The following is a 17,220-nucleotide window of genomic DNA, read 5'->3' as shown; positions in this document are numbered from 1 at the left end:
TGAACGAGGTCGAGATCCTGTGCAATGGATTTGAATATGGCGATTAGTATTTATCCAACATCCCCGCCTGTTGTCATCCAACCGTCAGCAAAGACTGAGGCGAAGTGTGCACGACACAAAGACTTACATGGATTCACGTAGCCTTTCCCTGACCAGGATCAAGGTCAATAAAGAAGGAGCGAGGAACTGTTTCCTCGAACGACAGTCAGTCGATCGTTATCGCTATCCAGGCAGTATAACTCTTCGCGCAGGGCTCAGTGAAAGCCCCAATCAACGAACCGATACACCCACTCCCCCTATCTCGCCAAAGCCTTGCCGCACAAGAACGTGATTTCAAAAAGACGGGGATGTAGCATTAGCGGAAAACAACTCCTCAACAACACGCAAAAAAGATCGAATATCACAAAGCGACGAAGAACGAACAACAGTCAGCCATACTGTCGAGATGTAGAGTCTAGTCTGTCCAAAAACCATCCCAGTCACATCAACATCATCGTTGAAGTTGTTGCAGGTTTGGCAGACACATCACGACTTAGCAGCCTGACTTTGCACTTGTTGCGCCAACATACGTCTATACAAATGGAATAGTATAGCGTCAATCCTGAATGCCCAAAAAGAAACGAGAAAAAAGACGCACTGTCGCGCGGCCAGAATCATCTGGGCCTTCCGCTCCCTCAAACTCGCCTCCCGCTTCTCGGGGCTATCCTCCCACTGGGCCTTACCCCCAACCTGGTCTTCAGGGACGACCTCCCCCTTCTTAATACGTTCTTCTAATTGGTAGCGTTCGATCAGGGAGAGGGGTTTAGGGGCAGGTTTTGATGATGAGGACGAGGCGGATGCTGCAGCTGGTGCTCGAGTCGAGCTCGTGTTGGTGCTGCTTGAGGGGTATAGTTGATGGAATGCTGCTGGAGGCTACATTTTGAAGCGAATAGATAGTGAATAAGGGTGGGGTTGGTGGAAGGAGGAAGAGCTAACGCACCGCTTCAAGGAACCCCCTTTCCAGCACTTTATTCGTCGTCTGCTCCACGTTGCCCGTTCGTAACAAGTCATAATGGATGTTCGCGCTATAACCACGCGTTTAGCACCCACTTCGCCAATATATAGTGTAACAACTCACATAGGTATATCAGGGAACATATTCGATACAGTCGAGATCTACACGCAAAGGAAACGACATCATCAATATACCAATAGTCAATTAGGAGAACCAAACCGCAAGGGACTTACCATATCTTGGGACACCCGTTTAGGCCTAAACCCAAGCGCCTCGATCTGCCTCTGCTCAGCAACATTATCGCTCCCTACAACATCCAAGGTTTAAAGCAAAAACCAAACCGTTAGCTTTCAGCTCAGCGCTGGTACAATTCCAAAGTACTCACCCGAAGTCACCCATCGAAATAGGAATATAATAACAGCAAAAGCAACGAGAATGTTCACCAGCTCTCCCATTGTTTAGGCTTCGACTAGGCCCCGGTAGTTGAGAGAAACGAAAAGCGTTCTCGAAGATGTGTGTCGTTCTGGCGTCGTGTGTTGGTCGGCGGTATAAAGCCTCGGAGCCAGATGCCACCAATGACGTTGTTTGGGTTTGTTAGGTTTAGGGACCGATGGCATTGACTCGAGCCTTCAGGCCTTCAGGTTTCGTTAAACACATTTCATTAAGAGTACGCAAAGGTAAAGTTATAGCAAGGGTATAATCAAAAACTACCGACTACGATGCGGCCTTCACACTGTTCAACCGAACCACAAGGGGCAGCAACGACACATTCTCACTCGATGCATAAAACTGAACGCAATCCAGGTGAATCTACGGAATGAATGTCAGTTTGGTTATAAAGTAGGAAGAGAGAGCCAGCTTACTTGGAACCAATGATTGAAGTTCGTCTCAAACTTGCCCAAAACATCCCACCGCTTCGCCATACCCTGATCCTCTTCTCCATTCTCGGACACCGCAATGGCATTACTAGCAGTCTTGGTGAACGACGCCGTGTACAACGCGAATGTCGAGCACGTCAGGATCAGCCTCGAGTACGCCTACAGCCCAATCAATACACACACATTCAATGAAGGTTTAAAAGAATCTAGAGCGCACCTTCAAGAGCTTCGAACTCGTCAACATACACTCCTTCAAACACGTATCCAAAAAATCCACATGATCCCTCAAAAGCTGATCCACAGTCGTCACTTTCTCCAACTTGGCAGCCAGGTTCCTCCAGTTAGGCTCTAAAACTTCAAACGTAGCAAACGCCAAAATCTGCTGGATGAACGCGAGCATCCTCGTACGGAGTAAGCATACACGCAGTCTCCATCGCTCAAAGTCTGGGTGGTGGGGCATGCGGCAGCGCCAGGGTGTTGTCTTTTGTTCGATCCACATGGAAGAAAGGGATTGTTCGACGTGTTTGAGGTGGAGGAGGAAGCGGAAGAGGAGTTGGTAGCGCAGGATCGTCTTGCGGGAGATGACCAGGGAGAGGGGGAACTTGACTGTGTAATCCAATGTCAGAGCGTCGATGGCTGGTTTGGCGCGAGTTAGCAAGTACATTATACTATGACCGTTAATGGAAGACGAACCTTGCATCGATTTCTTCTCCTCCTTCTCCTTCTTGGCAGGCTCTTCCTGGTGCGCAGCCTCTTCCTCACCACCAATGACACCGCTGACATTGACAACTTTGAGCAAGAAGTCGTAAAGTCCACTGTCAGCCATAGTAACTTTCACGTCTTCACGATACAAGGCGTCTTCTCCCAGTGCATCGTTGTTCAGAGCCAAATCGAGGAGACTCTGCAACTTGACGATAGAAGCGGATCGCGACGCCTTGCGCAGCTCTGTGGCGGACAGGTCGAGCAGATGGGTGAGGAAGGAAGCTTGTGACAAGAAGAAGTAGCGCTTGAGAGATCGAAGACGAGGGATGAGCTCCTGATCCTTCAGGAGTAAGTTCAAGAGCGTCTTGTTGGCGAATGAGTATGCGTTTTCAATAAAGGTGTAGAAACTAAGAGGCTCTTGTTAGTCGAAAAGTCAGAAAAAGCGGGGTTGAGCGTACCTCTCTTCGTCCAAGAAGAGTTCTTCGTCGCTGAGATCGTCCCGATTCACATCATTACCGCATTCGCGGATGACATTCAGATATTTTCCAGCCAGGAGGATCTTGTGTTTCCATCCTTCAAGCAGAGGTGGGATACACGCTCCACCCGGTAGTCTCCCACTTGGCCGGGGAGGAGGGACACCCGCCATATGGCGTTTCGAACCAGTAGTCGACGAGCCATCTCGAAGCTATGAACCGTCAGCTTTAGTCAAAGTACCTGGAAGGTCCACGTACAGTATACCGCCTCTCCCAGTACTCATCCGTATAATCCACCTCCAATATCCCGCGATCAATGAACTTGCTCTCCTTGACCAGCAACTCCTCATACGGATCGACCAACTTTCCTGTCGTAACCCACGTCCTCAGCATCTCGACATACGGTTTGGCCGCCGCTCGGAGGAGAGATTTGTAGATGGTATGCGCCGTGGGGTCACCAGCCATGTACTGCATCTTCTCGTAGATGATAGTGAGGACTTCTCCGCCTTTGACGTAGATGCCGTTCGCGCCAGCAGGAGTCGTATCGCCCTTGGTGAACTCTGACATGACGACCTTCAAACCCGCGCCTCCGAGCCCAAGCGCCTCGTTCCTCGCCCTCTCTTCCTCATCCTCCGAAGAACTACTCTCAGACGACGATATCGATCCCCCCGTATCATCCAAATCGAGAATAAGCTGGTAGATCAGGGACAGTGTGTGGATGGTCGGGTGCACGTAAAACCACAGTTTCTGGAGGGAGAATTGCGGGGAGGTGTTGAACGCGTGCTCGAGTTGGGAGAGGAGGGTTTGATAGTCCTTGAGCATGTCGCGGATGGCGGCGCAGAGTGCGTGGTTGATCAGGCCGAAGTCCATATGGCTTCGGTTCTCGATGAACGCGTGGATCGCGGTGTAGTATGTTCCGAGAGGTAGGATGCGGTCGACCAGGTCTCGGAGTGAGGAATCTAGGCGTGTTTCAGTGAATTGAGCGTATATGTTGGGATTGGATTCCTTACCCAAGTACGGTGACACGACAAACTGGATACCACGGAGAGGATCGTCATCTTCAGGGGAATAATCAGGGTGATAAGTGATATGTTCGCCTTCGATCCCCTTTCAAAAGTCAACATGAATGTCAAAGTTCACCCATAGAGAATACTTACCATCAATACAAAAAGTAGATCCTCCAGAATCAAAGCCTCTTGAATCTCCAAGGGCACTCGATCCAACGATTCCTGTTTAGCCTTGCCCTTGCTACTGCGCCGGGGATGCGCATAGTTGGCTGCAACCCTCGAATTCAACGGGGCGCGAACAAACGACGTTTCGGCTATGAACGACGAGTCCTTCGTATCTACAAGGTTCCATTTCAGTGACACTTTTATAACCTAGAAATCGACGCGTACTTGACTCTCTGCTGTCTTCCTCGTCCCCAGCCATTCGATTTCGCCGAACCGATGCGATCGTTCCCGCAATCTTGGTGTACTCCTTCGAGGACAACCCGAGGGTTTTCTTGCGCGACGAGCGCGTGTGTGGTGTGTACGGCTCCATGGGTAGCAATTATGCACTTCGTCGTCGCCGTCGTCGTCGTCGAGGCCTTGGAATTCGTCGCCGAACGCGATGAAGAGCTGTGAGAATCCAACGCTGATGGGATCACGCCCTTTTCCGACTCGACGCGGCGAAATTTCCTCCGGGCGCGGGTACGCTGCTGGTGACCAACCAGCACTTGCAATCCTCCCTCGACGCTCGACAGTGTCCGGTCATCGTCTACCAGCAATCTCATAGACCTGGTAAACGTCCAGTAACGCGCCAAAATGCGTGATAGAGGCGTCTTCAGCTTCAGAAGGGCTCTGCCCCGCATGGTACGTCGTCCCACACCATGACAGCAAGCCAACGCACAACTCACATACCCTCTCTCATTATGTTGTTTGGTATATATAGAGCTGGTCGCCGAAGAACTTGTATAATCTCTGGCGACGCACGATGGGTCCCAGGTCCGACGACCTCCGTTTCCGAATAACTGCATCCACTACCCTCTTCCAACAACGCTGGAAGTCGAAAGCGCTCGTCCGAGCATACCATGGAGACTTTATCCCTGAAAAAATCTTCAAACGCTGGTACCTCCCTGAAACACTGCCTGACGTCCGTCCCCAGCGCTCGACGGCACCCGTAGGCGATGACAAGGCTGCTCTCGCAGAGTATGCTCGGAGGAAACAGAGGGAGAAGAGCTTCGACGAGGAGATTGAGGAAAAGGGCATGGCGCCTGTTGGAAGTTTGATGTTCCAGGAGGTGGAGAGGAGGATAGACGTGTTCCTTTTTAGGTGTTGCTTTGCGCATAGTGTGTATGAGGCAAGGCGGATGGTCATCCATGGTGATGTCCTGCTGAATGGCAGAAAGGTCTGTTCTTCGTTTCGGCGTGTCTAATTTTGACTTTCTGACGAGCTGCTTTTACTTTACAGCACACCAACGCCAACACCCGACTTGCTCCTGGAGACATGGTCACCGTCAACCCTGACGCTATCCGCTTCTTCAAAAAACTGCCCGGGGAATACGATGATATCGTCGGCAGGCTGCTCACTCCCAAGAAGCCCGCTAAGGACGCACCCGCAACTGCAACCATCGAGGCCGCAGAGACCACCGAGGCTGCAGCATCCACCGAGGGCACCGAATCCGCTGCCGAAGCCGCCGAAGAGCAGCCAGCAGCTGAAGAGTCCAAACCCGCTGAAGCCGCCGAAAAGTCGACCGGCCTCACGCCCTTCTACCTCCCGCACTACGCCTCCCCTTGGCTCTTCATCCCAGCCTACATCGAACCCTCCTTCTCAACCTGCTCCGCCATCTACGTCCGCCACCCCACCGCTCGCCCAGGGTACTCCGAGATCCCCACCCCATACGACGCCGACGGTGCGCTCATCCGTTACGCTTGGGAGTGGTACGTCCAGCGTCGCCCCCGAGTGAGGAGCAAGAGCCAGCTCGCACGTATGCCTGAGGATCGTGCCTTCAAGCTTCGACAGGCCGCTGAGGACGGTATCCTCAGCAATGCCCATACGAATAAGGCCCAGGATACGGAGAGGTTGAAGAGGTTGTTGAAGCAGTCGAAGAGGAGGGGAAAGAAGGTTGCTACGGTGTAGTTTCCGGATATGTTACTGCTCTCCTTATGGATCTAATAGATACTCATAATATTTCATCGGTTTATACGCCTCCGCTCACACTGATCTCCTTCGTCTTGAGTAGGAGGGTCGATTCAATTATGGAGCGTTCATTAGGTAGGTCCCTCGACTACCTCTTCGCGTTCGCAATCGTATGGCGTTCGTGCCAAATCAGTTAGAAAGTGCTGGTGGTTGAGAGTTCAATTACAGTCACCGTCTGGAGCTGGAAGATCGCAAGCGGGCGCTTGATGGTTTTCTTCGACACACGTGATCAAGCGCGTCGCGTCCATGTTCGACAAGGTTCCAAAAATATAGGTAAAGGGATGGTATTACAATGTACGAAGGTGATGTTGCTTCTTCCATTCTTTCTAGGACGCGTCAGACTGGTGCGCCAGCAGGAATACCAAATGAAACGCGTACCTCGTTAACTTGTAGGTGTTACCAGTGGCGTCCAATGTCCACGGCTTGCAATTACTTGCCATTCGGTCCTACACCCGCAAGTCCAAGTCTCTCCAACTGTTTCAACAATCCCTCTTCTCCTTCCAGCCCGGTCGCTTGTCCCCAGAGATAGTAAATCGCCCTCTTCTGCATGCTGAGCAGGTTGTGTGGTAGGAACTTGATGAGGAAGGTTAGGACGAGGGCGCACAGGGTCGCGAAGATCGAAACTAACAAATGATTATATGCGTTAGTGTCCCTCGACGCCTAGAGAAGGCAGTGTGACACTCACTGACAAGCCACCGCTCCCAAGTCTCCATAACAGTCAAAGCAAAGGTACCTTCAAACCACATCCTCCATCTCCACAGGTACACGGCGAGTTTCCCTGATTCGGGGCGGCGGGCATAGCGCAAGTCTGGCTTTGGAGGGGGGAGGTACAGGGGCGGTTTCACGCCGTCGGCGACGCGGGTCGAGAGTGTGAGGACTTGAGACATTGATACGGATTGGTCGTGTGGAGCTCTTGACTGATGCTTTGGTACGCGACTGTGAAGTCGGGACTGGATGAATTTCGAGTTTCGAATTGGGCTAGTGGCAGCCGAGTTGGGAATTGGACTGGGCTGGTAGGCGGGTTCGAAAGTAGGCGGCTGGCGGGCTCTTATAAAGCGCTAGGCGGGTTTGAAACTCGCCTAAAACTGTTTTAAACGACGTGAGTACAGAACATCTCAAGGCGATTGCAGTTGCACCGAACTCACCGTTGTCTAGTCTTAAGTTTCTCAAGTGGGACGAGAGAGAACCTGTTGGAGGCCAGTGAACGACTGGGTTTCAGACGCGAAAATACCTCAAGCTAGCCTAAGCCGTTCCGGTTTGAAGGGTCCACCCCCTCCGAGCATTCCGAGCTTTTTAGAACGCTTTTACCTTTTTTTGCCATCTGCGTCACCGCGTTATTCCTCAACGTTCTACTGCACGTCATGCGTTGGTATTGATTATGAAACTGCCAGTAAGCTGCCGGGAGCGAATGAATAGTCCGAGCTCCTATGGTTCCGGAGGTGATTTTCCTTGTTCTGAGTTCCTATGGGTTCCTTTGAAGCAAGCGACATGGCGTGAACTTCGAAACAGGACACGAGGCGTCTGCGATGATCTTCGTTTCGAGGGACAGGTCGCAATGTCTTCCAACTGAAACCAGTACAGCTGGCGTTCATGGGGATAGAGATACATTTCACGGAGGGGATTAGGGATATGGATCAGCGGGTAGGTTAAGCCTAACGTCATAGTGCGCTGGGCGTAGCGCCGACAACTTGAGAGCAAAAGGTTGGCGTCATCGTCTCTTCGTAATCCGGCGCCTACCGGAAAGTCAAATCCGCTCGGGACCGGAGCGAGGGCTGCATGGAAAGGTTAACAACTGTTGAGTTTTGAAAAGGTAAACTCTATCGGCGTGCAGGGGAAGGGACCGTGTCAGCATTTAGGGCGCTTCTGCGGCGGTTCGCCCAGCAGAAGTCCATGTTTGGTAGTCGGCTGGCCGGTTTGGGTGATCTCAAAATACAATCCGATTATCGACGCCAGAAGACGTTCGGATGGGTCTCAGTGATGGTTTTAGGTACCGAAGTTCGAGGATGGTTTGCACGAAAGGGGTGAAAAACGCTAGCTATATTCGTCAATGTACACTGTGTAGTGAGGGAAAGAATAAACCGGATGTCAAACGCCCAACCACCTGAGAACTATTCGCAAAGTCTCATACAACAGCGTTTCGTCAGCGAGGCTTTCAGCCTTGGACAAACCAAACTTTTGCTAAGCGCTGGTGGCAGTCGCGAGCAGCGTTTACGTACAACGACGCCCACAGGACTTTGTTGATCCTGATGGATGGGCACTACTTTCGGACGCTGCTGAGGCGCTTTGACCTTCAAATCGTCCCAGAGCGCGTCCCGCCTGCCGTCTGACAGGGCGCTTTGATTCTCGAGGCAACTTGAAGCCGCTTTGATCAATGGGCGCTCCGCTGTGGCAACTGCCCGAGTAAGCTCAACCAGATGACGGGCAATAATTTTGGTGGTCTTGTCGCATTGGGCTGGCTCACAAATGAGACAACGGCCTCTACGCTAGTCGCTCAAGGGACTGCCTTTTCATCCTGCCACTCAAACTTGGGCACAGCTCAGCGTTCATTCCAGTACAGATATTAAGAAAAGTGGTTACGTACGAGAACCAGGGTGCCCACAGCATGTTGTGAATATTGATTGACGAGTTTTCGCGCCTTCGCGAGGAGCTTTGACATAGAAAGCACCCCCAATTGTGTGGGTAACGCTCCCGAATCAAAGCGCACGAGTCTCCAAAGGTCTTCTAATTGTTCCACTGCCACTTTCTTGGCGTCAAACGGGCGCCAAGTGGCGCTTTTCTTCCTTTTCAGGCAACGGTCCCTGTACTTCGTCGCTTGGACTCGCGGACTAGTGGTCGTTGCTACCAATGGCTTTATGCCTTGTTGTTGAGATGCAGGACTTACTATTCAAGGCTATTTTAAAAAAATATGGGTCCAAACCAATCCTAGAGGAATTCCTTTGTATGTTAATTCTCGAGGCGCAGATGCCTTTAATGGTAACTTCGCCCCCTCCCCCGCTCGGAAAGGCTATTCCCGCCTCTACTTTCCCAACCAATCCACCATATTTTGAAAGAGAATATAAGTTAAGGGCGGCGGGATGGGCATTGTTCACTATCGAGCACGTTCACCTCTAGAACAGTTGCCTATCCCGCCTTCTACTATCCTGGGGCCTAGCACGCATCGACCGCTCTCCAGAGAGTTTACCTACCACTTCCCAAAAAGATGCCTCCCATCCGCTCTGCACCCCATGCCTCTTCCCCACGTGACCAAAAGGTTGGTCCCTCTTGTTTTTGTTGTATTCAAGTTAACGGGGTACTTACACTTTATTGTCTACAGCCAAATAAAAAGTTTGCTACGCACACTTGCTCCGAATGCAACAAGGCCTTCACCCGATCCACTGATCTGAGGCGTCACGCGAAGATTCATGACGAATACGCCGCGCGATACGTCTGTACTTACCCCCGTTGCGCCTACGCTACTCTCCAGCGCAGCAATTTGAGGACCCACTTGGCTACCCACACCGGCGAGAAGAGACATGAGTGCAATTTGGATGGCTGTACCTTCCGCTGCGCAGACCCCGCTTCGCTCATCCGCCATCGAAAGAGAATACATGGCTATACCCGTCAACCACGCTTGCGCATGCTCAAGTCCGAGCCCGACGTTAAGCCCATCATCATCGACACCGACATTAAGCCCATTGTCAACACGAAGAAGTCCGATACCAGCACCACGTCCAAGACTAAGGCCAAGGCTACTAAGCGCGCACCTCCTTCCAAATCGGCTACAACGTCCTTCACCGGCGCTTCTGATACCCTTTCCGATGACTGGTTCGACACTGACTTCCTATCTTTCCTCGATTCTATCGCTGCTACTACTGCTACTGCCGCTGCCGCTTCTCTCCAGTCGTCCACCATTAAACCTGATCCTGCGTACGAATCTGCCTTCGGACCAGATCGTCCTGGATTGTTGGACATCGCTCCCTTCCCCGAGACCTTCCCATGGGACCCTCTTGCCCAACAATTGGCTCAGCATATTCCTGATGATTCTCTGCAGTTGCCCGCTGTCAAGCCTGATCCTGCGTGCGAGGGTGTCTTCGGACAAGATATTCTTGGATTGTTGACCTTCTCCCCAACCCTCGATACCTTGCCGTGGGACCCTCTTGTTCAGCAATCGACCCAGCATACTCCTTCTGCTTCATTGCCCGATATCAAGGCCGAACCTGCCTCCGGACCAGATCATCTTCATGGGTTGTTGAGAGTCGCTCCCTTCCCCGAGGCCATCCCGTGCGAAGCTCCTGTCCAACAAGCGGCCCAGCATTGTCCTTCTGCTTCTCCCCAGTTGCCCATCATCAAGCCTGATCCTGCATGCGAACCTGCCTCTGGACCAGAACTTCTTGGATTGTTGAACGTCGCTCCAATCCCCGAGACTTTCTTGTGGGACCCTCTTGTCCAACAACCGGTCCAACACGCTCTTGACCAGGATCCCTGGTGGGACATGTCGCAGTCCTTCCCCTATATCCCCGCTACTCCCCCTCCCCCTCAGCACACTACAAATATTTCCGGCCTTCATTTGCCCGCCGATCTTGACAATACCTTCGACGGCAACACCTTCAAGCCCACCTGGTCGTGCTATTCCGCCAACTGCGGCTTCTAAAACCCTTCACATTCGGGCTACACTATAATTCTTTCTTTTCTTCTACACATAATATTATTATTCTGCAATGGCTACGTAGGCCGACACTTCGTATTACCCTTCATTTTCGTACCAGCATTCTTCGTTCACATAGACTAGGCCCTTTCGCACTTCATTTGGCTTTTAGACATGGACTTCACATCATTTTCTCTGAAGTACTAATTTATCCTTGACTAATCTATAGTCAAAAAGAATTTCATAGTTGGGCCAACTCGCCCAACTTGATTTTGGTCCTCATACCGAAGTACTGACAGTGAGAGTGGAATGGCTGAGCGACCAAAAGTGGCTGTGCCGAGCGGCAATCAGCTTGAAAGTTGACGGCCGAGGCGAATTTCCGGCTCAACTGGACTTTGAAGCCATGCAGCTCTGAAGGTTTTTTGGAACCATCTTCAGGGTCTGAACGGTCAACGATGTATCCATCGTTTGTCTTATCCTTTTCGCGCTCCCAGAACTGTTGGTTTGGCGCCAACTGGCTAACGGTGAGATGCCGCTAATGCCTCCGTATAAGGCTTGGCGGCGACTGCGCCCCAGATCAGAATTACCAGATTCCCGAAAATCTGGCCACACCAACTTTTTGAGTTCAACGTCGACGGTGCTGCCAGCGAGGGGTCAATTCTTCCACCAGTAAACTCGAAACAGGTCGTCTTCAGGCCACAGAACCAGTCCCAAACGCCACTACTAGACGAACAACACGAACCGGCCGGCCAGACGTCGCCACGTATCGTTTCAACACACCAATTAACTCCTGAAACAGCGGCTGAAGCGTACAGCTTCTAAGGACGACCAATGGCTACGATTATGCGCACTCCAGATGTTCTGCCTCCGGCGAAACCAGACCACGCGTTTACCCGCAAACCGTCGTCCAAGATCGGGATATTCTTTTGGAGGTGGAGGATGTGGATCGAGGCGACGTTCGTGTTGTCCATGTTGGAACCTTGGGAGAAGATCCTTCTCTGTACGTGGTCGCTCTAAGTATCTCCAAACTCTTCAACCTGAGCCTGAGGGGCGTCCGCGATAGGCCTCTGTTTTCTCATTTCGTGCTCCTTTACCCCTGTTCGAGCGCTAACCAACATGTTTCACCTATACAGGGACTATCTACCTCGTGACCTGGGCGTTCTTCCTCAGCGCGGTCCAGAAGTATCTCCCTCACCATATAACAGTGATGCAGCGACGCGCTGTGTATTATCTGTGGGGTCAAGAAGGCGATGTCCGCCTGCTCTGGCAGCTCCTTGGGTTCGGTGGAAACGACGCCGCCGGCCCTGGGCTACTGAAGGAACTGTGATTGATACCTTCAATGACTCTCTTAACGATCTCGCTTCGACGTTTTGGTTACTTATTTTGTTGGTTTGAATTGGTGGTGGAACCCCGCTCACGTTCTAGAACCTAATGCCCCACGTATCCACTAATCTACTAATTTTGTATGTCTCTACTACCTAGCAAGACTATTTTGTTTTGTTGGTAAGTACTCAGCACTCTTGGCTTTAAAATTTGGTTCTGACATTGCCTTTCAAGTTGCCCACTTATAGATCATGTTGTGCTTTCTACCCGCAACGATGAATGGATATCGCCAGTTGCACCCTTGATCGCCCTTTGACCTTTGTTTTCTGCGCCTCAGGCGGGCTTGGTTGAAAGGCTTTGGTGTTCGGCATCGCCTTACTGCACCATTGTAACCGATAAGCCTTTGTTTATTGCTAACTGATGGTCGCCCCTCAGCCTCGATTGGTATTGCATAAAACGCAAGTGCGTCGACAGACATCCCTCAACTAGAAACTTCCCAGCCAGCAGCAACGACAGAGGGCAGCGGCCATGCCCTCCATGGATTCGACATCTTCATTGCCCATGTACTGGTTACCACCATGTCCGTCACACGCTGTAGATTCGACAAACCCTCCGTCCGCCAGTCAGCCAACTCCCTCTCCGCTGTACGCCGACGAGCCCTTTCCAGGCTTGGGGTATAAAGACCAGATTACCCTCATCTTGGAGATCCACTATTATTCGATGAAGACCTACGGTGTTGGGCTCAAGATCGAACGCGTCCGGAATGCTACAGGGTTCTTCCGGGTTCTTCCAATAGGTGGTAACAGTGGTAACGAGACATCGGGTTAGAAGAGCTTTGCCATTGCTGGCACTAGGTTTTCTTATGCCTTCACCTTTGTACCAGTACTAATATATTAGGGATGGACATGGAACTCTCCAGTCGGATCGGGCGGGCGTGCAACCTGATGTCCATGCTTGCTAGATGGCCAGAATTAGTTCCATTGTGTTCTCCCGCCATTCCCTCGCTGTGGTGACGATACGACCTGGAGAGAAGCAACAGCTAAACTTGCATTGCTAGATGGTGTACGATATGTCGTTCTACTAGTGTGAGGGAAGAGGCGAGCGACAAAGTTGGAGATGATTCTTAATTTGAAACTAAATCGACTGATAATCAACGCTCCTCTGATCATATGAAGCTTGAGCCTTGAGGCCTCGAGGCTGACGTTCAGCGCTGATATAGATACGCCGGTGGCTGTCAGGCTAAGCGAGGAAATAACCCCAAGGGAGAGGGCGCCCTGGAAGGGTTACATAGGTGAATGGTAAACATGTCCTTACGTACCAAGCGCCCACATTCTCGAGTAATTTCACTCGCTACGTCGTGTCAATAAACATTGCCAAGTTTCGTCTCCGCTCTCATACAGGCAGAAACGCTCTCGAAATCAGTTTTCTTTTGGCCGCAGAGACCTTCAGAGGCCCGCCCAAACCTCGGAAGCTGTATAGTGTTGTTTTCGATCAGCCTCGTGTCCTGCCTGCTGGTAGGTGCCAAGTCCCTGATTCTGCCTTTTACAGAAGTCAAAGTGTGGTGAGAGATGCTTGATCAAATCCTTTCCGCGCATCTCCCCGCCTCCAAGCCCGTTCCTTTGTCTCTTCTTCGCTCCGGAGCGATGTCCAATAACAGCTATTTTCGAGAAAGTAGGTCTCAGCCAATCCAACAGAAATTGCCTTCTATGTTAATTCTAGCCCTCGATCTCCCTTTTGAGGCAACTCCGCCCTTTGGGCCTCTTGATATGGTAGAAAATCACCTCTCGTCCCCACACCAATCCTCCAGTTTTTGAGGCTGGTTATAACTGCGGGAGTGGAGATGGTTTGGAACATTCTGTGTCTTATTTTTGGCCTCAGGGTCGTGTCCCACCTCGACGCGTCCTCCCGCCCCTCCCCGTGCCCTGTCCACCTTTTGGCGCGTATCTCCCGCCGAAGTACTTCCTTATCTGGAAAATATGCCCCCTGTGAGAAAGGATAGCCGCACTGTGGACTCGGGTGCAGGTGCTTCGAGCGTACGTCCGATCCGTTCATTTAACGCGCTTCGTGTCTCAACGTACGATAGAATCGGGAATGTCCGCACTGCCCGAAGGTTTTCCGTCGAGCCAGCGACATCAGTCGTCACCTCAGGACTCATGATAGCAAGGCAAGGTAGGTATTCGTCTTAATATGTTTCCGATGACCCCAAACTAATATTCCGACTTGAGGCGTTTCTACTGTGACTGGGCCGGTTGCACCTATAGCGCTGTCCAAAAGAGCAACCTTGACACCCACCGCGCGAAGCATACGGGCGAGAAGAAGTACGTTTGCAAGGATGACCCCAAGTGTACATTCCGCACCGCGGACCCCGCCTCGCTATCTCGCCACCGAAGATATAAGCACGGATATGTCCCCAAGGTCCGACGTAAACCCACAAAGTTGGTGTCCGCACAGGCTCCCTCGGGTACCTTTGTCGAGATCGTGGTTGCCCATCCACCCAGTCCTTCGTCCTCGACATCGTCCGCCTACCCGGATGATTCCAACCCTGGCCCCGTCAACAACCCCTCGCATATTTCCATACCCACCCTCTATCACCCGCAACCCCTCGACACCCTCCATATTCCAGGTGGAGACGCGAACCTCGCCGAACCAAATCTCGACGATGTGGCGGCTTTCTTGAACCTCTGCGAGGAGGACCGTGATTCCGAGCGACACCCACCCTTCCTGGAGTACAGTCCCCTTCCTCCGACAGTCACCTGGGAGTTCTTCCCCCACCGCGATCTACAGATGGGTGTTGCTTCCAAGGAGCCCACGTTCGAGGTCGTGGATAACTACCCGCGCGTTCCGTCACCTCCTCTCTCTTCCACTCCACTCCTTACGCCTTCTCCGGATCCGTTTAATCCCTCTCCCACTCTCGACCAAACCTGGCTAACGGATGGGTGGGTAGACAATCCCCTTGGTTATGGTTTCTAAAAGATTATCCTGTTCCAAGATCGCATCTGGCACCACCACTCAATGTATTTGTATTCGTTCACTGGGTTAGACGGCAATTTGTAACACTAGCTACGTTGAGATATTCTGCGCATTTATTATTACTCGTTTCTCTACTAGACATCATACTACCCCCCAAGTCGTACAAGTACCACTCGTAGTAGTACCAGTTACTGATCCTTCGACTATTCAAATTTTAAGCGCCCGTAGCCCATATTCCCGATGCCTCAGATTCTTTGCGAGCGATTGATGGGCCTTAATGGGTTGAAAAGGGTGAGTAGGTCACAGGCGTCGATCAGCAGTTTGAAGCTTTGCGCTTTGGCTTTAGAGTCGGGTAAGCAGACATGCAGCACATCCAAGGGTAAATCCTGGACCACCAAGAATGTCAAAGCTGTGTCCAAGCCATCACGCTTTGTGCAGGTCAGGAAAGGATAAAAGCGACGGCCTTGAATGGGTCCTCATTCTCAGAAGACATCTCTCCGCCCATCACCCCTCCAGCAATCGGTGTATCCACAACCACCATGCCCGTTACTAGAAACGTCCCAGGCCGTCCAAACTACCCACTCAATTGGAGGAAAGTTGCACCATCTTCGACGGTTACAGAAAAGAAGGTTGTGAGGTTTTTGACACCGGTACCCGGTCAGGATAAGGAAGCTGCAGGCAGCTCCAGCGCAATCAAGACTCCAATATGCCCCGAAAACAAGCGCTGTCATGCCGATAGTAAACGCGCTTCTGAAGCCAAAGTTCCACCTCCAGTTGTTTTCACTAACGTAGTACAGCCTGGTGACGAACCTCTGAACTGGGGAGACCTTGGTAAGCTGTTGAGTTTTGCCGTTGACCCTGCTGCCCTCCAAGGATTCCAGTTGGAGGATACAGCGTCCGATTTACCTTACCAACCCCGATAACCTGTCCATTCCAACTCTCCCTGAGTGGTCTTTGACTTGATCTGAGGTCATCAAGCTAGGACCACGACGTGTGTCTTTCGTCTTATGCACTCACCTTTCACTTATGCCCTATGCTCATCCTGCTCTATGGTTATGAGATTATGTCCGAAATGTTAGGCGCAATATCCCAATTAATGTAAAGATCGAGCGCTGAGTCCTGTGATAGTGTGAGAAATTAGAGCGCCAAATCGTGTGCAAATAAGCGCTTACCTACTCTGCGTGCTTCCAACCAAGTTCATGGCCATTCTCCATCATTGGTTCCACGAATCCTCGAAAGACCCAAAGAGGACTGTCCTTTGCATCAGGGCTGCCATGGTCCTGCGACCATCGCATACCATACCCTTCCCTAACCCTGACCTCGTAAACCAGAACCTGATGAGGCAGCCAATGCAGGTTCCTCCAGCTCGCAGCGTCCATGATCTTCCAGAACAAAGCGACTGCCCGCTCGTTGATTTTCGCAACCGGACCCGATGGCGTTCCCCACCACCCTTCGCTTTGTTTTCGTTTTTTCTTCTCGTTCTCCCCGTCCTCTCCTTCTGCGATGGGAGGCTGCGATCGGTGTGCGTGCTTTGATCACGCTCTTGCCCCTGCCGTCAGGTTGGCCTTGTTGGGGACCTGGAATGCGACCAAACACTCTTCAACAGAGGGAGCTGTGGATCCCAGCGCCGACCCAACTGTTAGTGCTAATCCCTGCTCCAAATGCTTAAAGAGCGGTGAGGTTGGGTCTAGAGGCAGACGATCTTCATCGCCTTCACCTTCTTCCGTTACAGCGCCTTTCGAGGATGACCCTGAGTCGACCAGACCTTCCGGATCCCTCTCTCTATCGGGTGGTTCCTCCGAGTCGAGCAAGTACGAGTCTAAGTCCTCTTTGCCGCTATCTTCCCATTTCGATCCCAGATTGCGAAGATAAGCCAAAACCCTTGATCGTTTCTCTGTCGCACCCGGAACCTCCTCCATTCCATGGCACACAGGGTCCTCGAGCTGGATGTCAGCGTGTTTTCTCTCTCGAGTCATCCCCGGCTCGCTTAGCGTTAGCCCAGCGAAATCTGCAGCTTCGATGCTATCGCCCGGAAGACTGTTATCGCCCATGTTGAATCCCTTCCAACAACGCGCCC

At 51.7% G+C, this 17,220-nt stretch overlaps 10 protein-coding genes across 10 annotated transcripts; 6 read left to right on the top strand and 4 right to left on the bottom strand.

The window, feature by feature from the left end:
• Window positions 1-525: 525 nt before the first annotated feature.
• CC1G_15441 (hypothetical protein) lies at window positions 526-1,449 on the bottom strand (the record flags this gene model as incomplete). Its single annotated transcript, XM_002910118.1, has 6 exons — window positions 526-571; window positions 638-912; window positions 980-1,064; window positions 1,118-1,155; window positions 1,228-1,301; window positions 1,380-1,449. The coding sequence occupies 6 exons, from the start codon at window positions 1,447-1,449 to the stop codon at window positions 526-528; spliced, it is 588 nt and encodes a 195-aa protein (XP_002910164.1).
• Window positions 1,450-1,708: 259 nt separating this feature from the next.
• On the bottom strand, window positions 1,709-4,589 carry CC1G_15440 (gamma-tubulin complex component 2; the record flags this gene model as incomplete). The annotated part of the gene is made up of 8 exons (XM_002910117.1): window positions 1,709-1,804; window positions 1,858-2,031; window positions 2,090-2,508; window positions 2,566-2,981; window positions 3,033-3,259; window positions 3,306-4,154; window positions 4,205-4,392; window positions 4,445-4,589. The coding sequence occupies 8 exons, from the start codon at window positions 4,587-4,589 to the stop codon at window positions 1,709-1,711; spliced, it is 2,514 nt and encodes an 837-aa protein (XP_002910163.1).
• Window positions 4,590-4,765: 176 nt separating this feature from the next.
• Window positions 4,766-6,166, top strand: CC1G_06496 (nam9 protein; the record flags this gene model as incomplete). The annotated part of the gene is made up of 3 exons (XM_001835041.2): window positions 4,766-4,900; window positions 4,980-5,435; window positions 5,498-6,166. Exons 1-3 carry the CDS (start codon window positions 4,853-4,855, stop codon window positions 6,164-6,166), a joined length of 1,173 nt encoding a protein of 390 aa, XP_001835093.2. The 5' UTR covers window positions 4,766-4,852.
• Window positions 6,167-6,520: 354 nt separating this feature from the next.
• CC1G_06495 (hypothetical protein) lies at window positions 6,521-7,312 on the bottom strand. Its single transcript, XM_001835040.2, has 3 exons — window positions 6,912-7,312; window positions 6,605-6,849; window positions 6,521-6,552 (listed from the first exon to the last, which is right to left on the bottom strand). The coding sequence occupies exons 1-2, from the start codon at window positions 7,111-7,113 to the stop codon at window positions 6,656-6,658; spliced, it is 396 nt and encodes a 131-aa protein (XP_001835092.1). The 5' UTR covers window positions 7,114-7,312; the 3' UTR covers window positions 6,521-6,552; window positions 6,605-6,655.
• Window positions 7,313-9,425: 2,113 nt separating this feature from the next.
• On the top strand, window positions 9,426-10,856 carry CC1G_06494 (hypothetical protein; the record flags this gene model as incomplete). The annotated part of the gene is made up of 2 exons (XM_001835039.1): window positions 9,426-9,476; window positions 9,540-10,856. 2 exons carry the CDS (start codon window positions 9,426-9,428, stop codon window positions 10,854-10,856), a joined length of 1,368 nt encoding a protein of 455 aa, XP_001835091.1.
• A 624-nt stretch (window positions 10,857-11,480) lies between these two features.
• CC1G_06493 (hypothetical protein) lies at window positions 11,481-12,446 on the top strand. The gene is made up of 3 exons (XM_001835038.2): window positions 11,481-11,850; window positions 11,984-12,353; window positions 12,408-12,446. Exons 1-2 carry the CDS (start codon window positions 11,682-11,684, stop codon window positions 12,175-12,177), a joined length of 363 nt encoding a protein of 120 aa, XP_001835090.1. The 5' UTR covers window positions 11,481-11,681; the 3' UTR covers window positions 12,178-12,353; window positions 12,408-12,446.
• Window positions 12,447-12,701: 255 nt separating this feature from the next.
• Window positions 12,702-13,001, top strand: CC1G_15439 (hypothetical protein; the record flags this gene model as incomplete). The annotated part of the gene is made up of 1 exon (XM_002910116.1): window positions 12,702-13,001. The coding sequence occupies one exon, from the start codon at window positions 12,702-12,704 to the stop codon at window positions 12,999-13,001; it is 300 nt and encodes a 99-aa protein (XP_002910162.1).
• Window positions 13,002-14,149: 1,148 nt separating this feature from the next.
• On the top strand, window positions 14,150-15,143 carry CC1G_06492 (hypothetical protein; the record flags this gene model as incomplete). Its single annotated transcript, XM_001835037.2, has 3 exons — window positions 14,150-14,206; window positions 14,257-14,342; window positions 14,399-15,143. The coding sequence occupies 3 exons, from the start codon at window positions 14,150-14,152 to the stop codon at window positions 15,141-15,143; spliced, it is 888 nt and encodes a 295-aa protein (XP_001835089.2).
• Window positions 15,144-15,682: 539 nt separating this feature from the next.
• CC1G_06491 (hypothetical protein) lies at window positions 15,683-16,066 on the top strand (the record flags this gene model as incomplete). Its single annotated transcript, XM_001835036.2, has 1 exon — window positions 15,683-16,066. The coding sequence occupies one exon, from the start codon at window positions 15,683-15,685 to the stop codon at window positions 16,064-16,066; it is 384 nt and encodes a 127-aa protein (XP_001835088.2).
• Window positions 16,067-16,315: 249 nt separating this feature from the next.
• CC1G_06490 (ProFAR isomerase associated family protein) lies at window positions 16,316-17,194 on the bottom strand (the record flags this gene model as incomplete). Its single annotated transcript, XM_001835035.2, has 3 exons — window positions 16,316-16,672; window positions 16,733-16,755; window positions 16,861-17,194. The coding sequence occupies 3 exons, from the start codon at window positions 17,192-17,194 to the stop codon at window positions 16,316-16,318; spliced, it is 714 nt and encodes a 237-aa protein (XP_001835087.2).
• Between the last annotated feature and the right edge of the window lie 26 nt (window positions 17,195-17,220).

Source organism: Coprinopsis cinerea (genome assembly GCF_000182895.1).
Source record: "Coprinopsis cinerea okayama7#130 chromosome 12 map unlocalized cont3.12, whole genome shotgun sequence".
NCBI lineage: Eukaryota > Fungi > Basidiomycota > Agaricomycetes > Agaricales > Psathyrellaceae > Coprinopsis > Coprinopsis cinerea.
This window is presented reverse-complemented; position numbering and strand designations above follow the sequence as displayed.